Raw genomic sequence first — 2,500 nt, 5'->3', positions numbered from 1 at the left:
ATTGATTACGTTTAGTGGATAATGTGCTATATAAAAGCTCAATATTTTTTGTTTGTTTGCCATGTTCTAATGATGGCTTATAGTTGTTTACATCACATTTATGTTACCCTGTGTTTATAAATCTAGTCATGTTTCTTTTACCAGCATTAAAAAAGCGCTTAACACAGGGTTCCTAGCCGACAGTAACATTTAACATCTAGGACACGACCCGATGCATTTTAGTCAGTATTACAATTTATTTTCCGACAGGGACAATGCTATTAACGACCAGGTACTCATTTTAAACCTGAGTACGATGAGAGAATGTGAGTTAGTAAAGATTATATTCCAAGGACTAAACTATCCACCGCTCAGATTGGGGCTGGATCCCTGGACCTCCCGTTCCGGAGGCGAGTGTCATACCACATGACCTTACACTTTGTTTTAACTGATTATCTTTCAACATAATATAGAGAAAAATTTATAAATAATGACCACGACAAATACATATATCTCTTTTATCGATAATGTCAAAATCAAAGTTATCTTAATATACTGAAACAAATTCGAGATGGATTATATATTTTATGAGGGTCCCGATAGCTCAGTTGGTAGAGCACTCGCTTCAAAAGCAAAGGGACCGAGTTCGATCCCAGGTGTAGTCGAGATTTTTTTCTGACCCCCCCCCCCCCCCCCCCCCCCCCCCCCCCGTCCATCCAGCAGTGATTGGGTAGCTGGGTCTGATAGATCTAGCGGAATGTACTTTGCAATCGACTAGCGTCCAATTCAAAGCGTAGCAAGCAATTGCTATTGTCCGTTTCACGCTATAGAATTTGGGATAAACTCCGACTCTATAGGCCTGTGGCTCTGAAATATATATTTATATAGGGTATTTAAATTTATTATTATGGTATGTAATGGGGCAGCACCTTCACTATGGGGTAGCTTGGCTCTGCGGGAGTGCCTTTACTTGGTACTTGAAAGGTACCGAGTTCGAATGCTCGCTGCGCTGTGTTGTCTTGAGCAAGTCACCTCGACCTAGCTCAGTTTGCGGCGCTGCACTGCGGCTGACGCCTGAGATATTCAAGTGTTCCCTTGGAATACATCCTAAAGACAAATTCCCCCCTATGGGATGAATAATTTTTTTTTATGATATTATGATATGATATAATCAGAAGAAATGTTTTAAAAATATCTTAAGACTTCATTCCTTTCCGAATTAATGTGCCAATGCACTTGTAAAGCGCAATACATTGTTATCATTATTACGATTATTATTATTATTATTATTATTATTATTATTATCATCATCATCATCATCATCATCATCATCATCATCATCATCATCATCATCATCATCATCATCATCATCATCATCATCATCATCATTATTATTAGTATTATTAGTATTATCAATATTATTATTAGAAGTAGTATTAGTATTATTATTATTAGAAGTATTATTATCATTATTATTATTATCATCATCATCATCATCATCATCATCATCATCATCATCATCATCATCATCATCATTATTATTATTATTAGTATTATTAGTATTATCACTATTATTATTAAAAGTATTATTATTATTATTATTATTATTAGTATTAGAGGTATTATTATTATTATTATTATTATTATTATTATTTTATTTATTATTATTATTATTATTATTATTATTATTATTATTATTATTATTATTATTATTATTATTATTATTATTATTATTATTATTATTATTATATTATTATTATTATTATTATTATATTATTATTATTATTATTATTATTATTATTATTATTATTATTATTATTATTATTATTATTATTATTATTATTATTATTATTATTAATAATATCTAAAAATTTCAACCGGGGTTTCATCACATATAATATTTGACATAGGGCTATTTTCCTACCACAGCTTTCTTTGTACAGAGTGCCTTCTTCATCTTCTCCATCACCGTCGTCGTCATCGTCATCGTCATTCTTTACCTGGGATACAGACAATGGACATTGGATACATTGGAATATTTAGCGTGAGTCTACGTGCACATTTTATCAGGTCTGATAACCGAACGCAATCTTAGGCCTGCTTTAATATGGCTGTATTGGTCAATATTTGTCGTACGTGTGAGAGTATTTCCTTTATAACATTGGGTTATCAGACCATAATCTATAAATGTAATAAAAACAAAAATCCAAACACCCTCTGCTTTTTGGCGTTTTTTTTTTTTTTTTTTTTTTTTTGGGGGGGGGGGGGGGGGGGGTTTTGTTTTATTTTTCAAAGTAGCGTAAGTCCGTATATTGGTAACTAGCAACGTGTCTTTTTTTTGCAGGTCTGATAACCCAAATCAATATGAGCTCATTGTTATAATCTCAAACCGACGCAAACTATTGTCCATAACAACAATGTTAAAACAAGTATGATGTGAAAACACTGGTTCCATTCTCGATGGAAGTGTGAAACCAGTCCTCGTGAGGACTAGATACATACATTGCACATACATATTTTA

At 32.4% G+C, this 2,500-nt stretch overlaps 1 protein-coding gene across 2 annotated transcripts in view; it reads left to right on the top strand.

The window, feature by feature from the left end:
• LOC144973644 (receptor for retinol uptake stra6-like) overlaps positions 1-2,500 on the top strand; it is a 35,130-nt gene that overhangs the window by 27,666 nt on the left and 4,964 nt on the right. For both annotated transcript variants that reach the window (XM_078916352.1, XM_078916351.1), the window contains one exon: positions 1,909-2,023. In XM_078916352.1, the coding sequence (XP_078772478.1) occupies positions 1,909-2,023 (115 nt within the window). The remainder of the gene's footprint in view (positions 1-1,908; positions 2,024-2,500) is intronic.

This window comes from Berghia stephanieae, chromosome 5 (assembly GCF_034508935.2).
Source record: "Berghia stephanieae isolate SIO BIC M18660-M18661 chromosome 5, UCSD_Bste_1.3, whole genome shotgun sequence".
In the NCBI taxonomy this organism is placed as follows: domain Eukaryota; kingdom Metazoa; phylum Mollusca; class Gastropoda; order Nudibranchia; family Aeolidiidae; genus Berghia; species Berghia stephanieae.
Note: the sequence above shows the minus strand (reverse complement) of the source record. Positions and strands in the feature narration are given on the sequence as shown.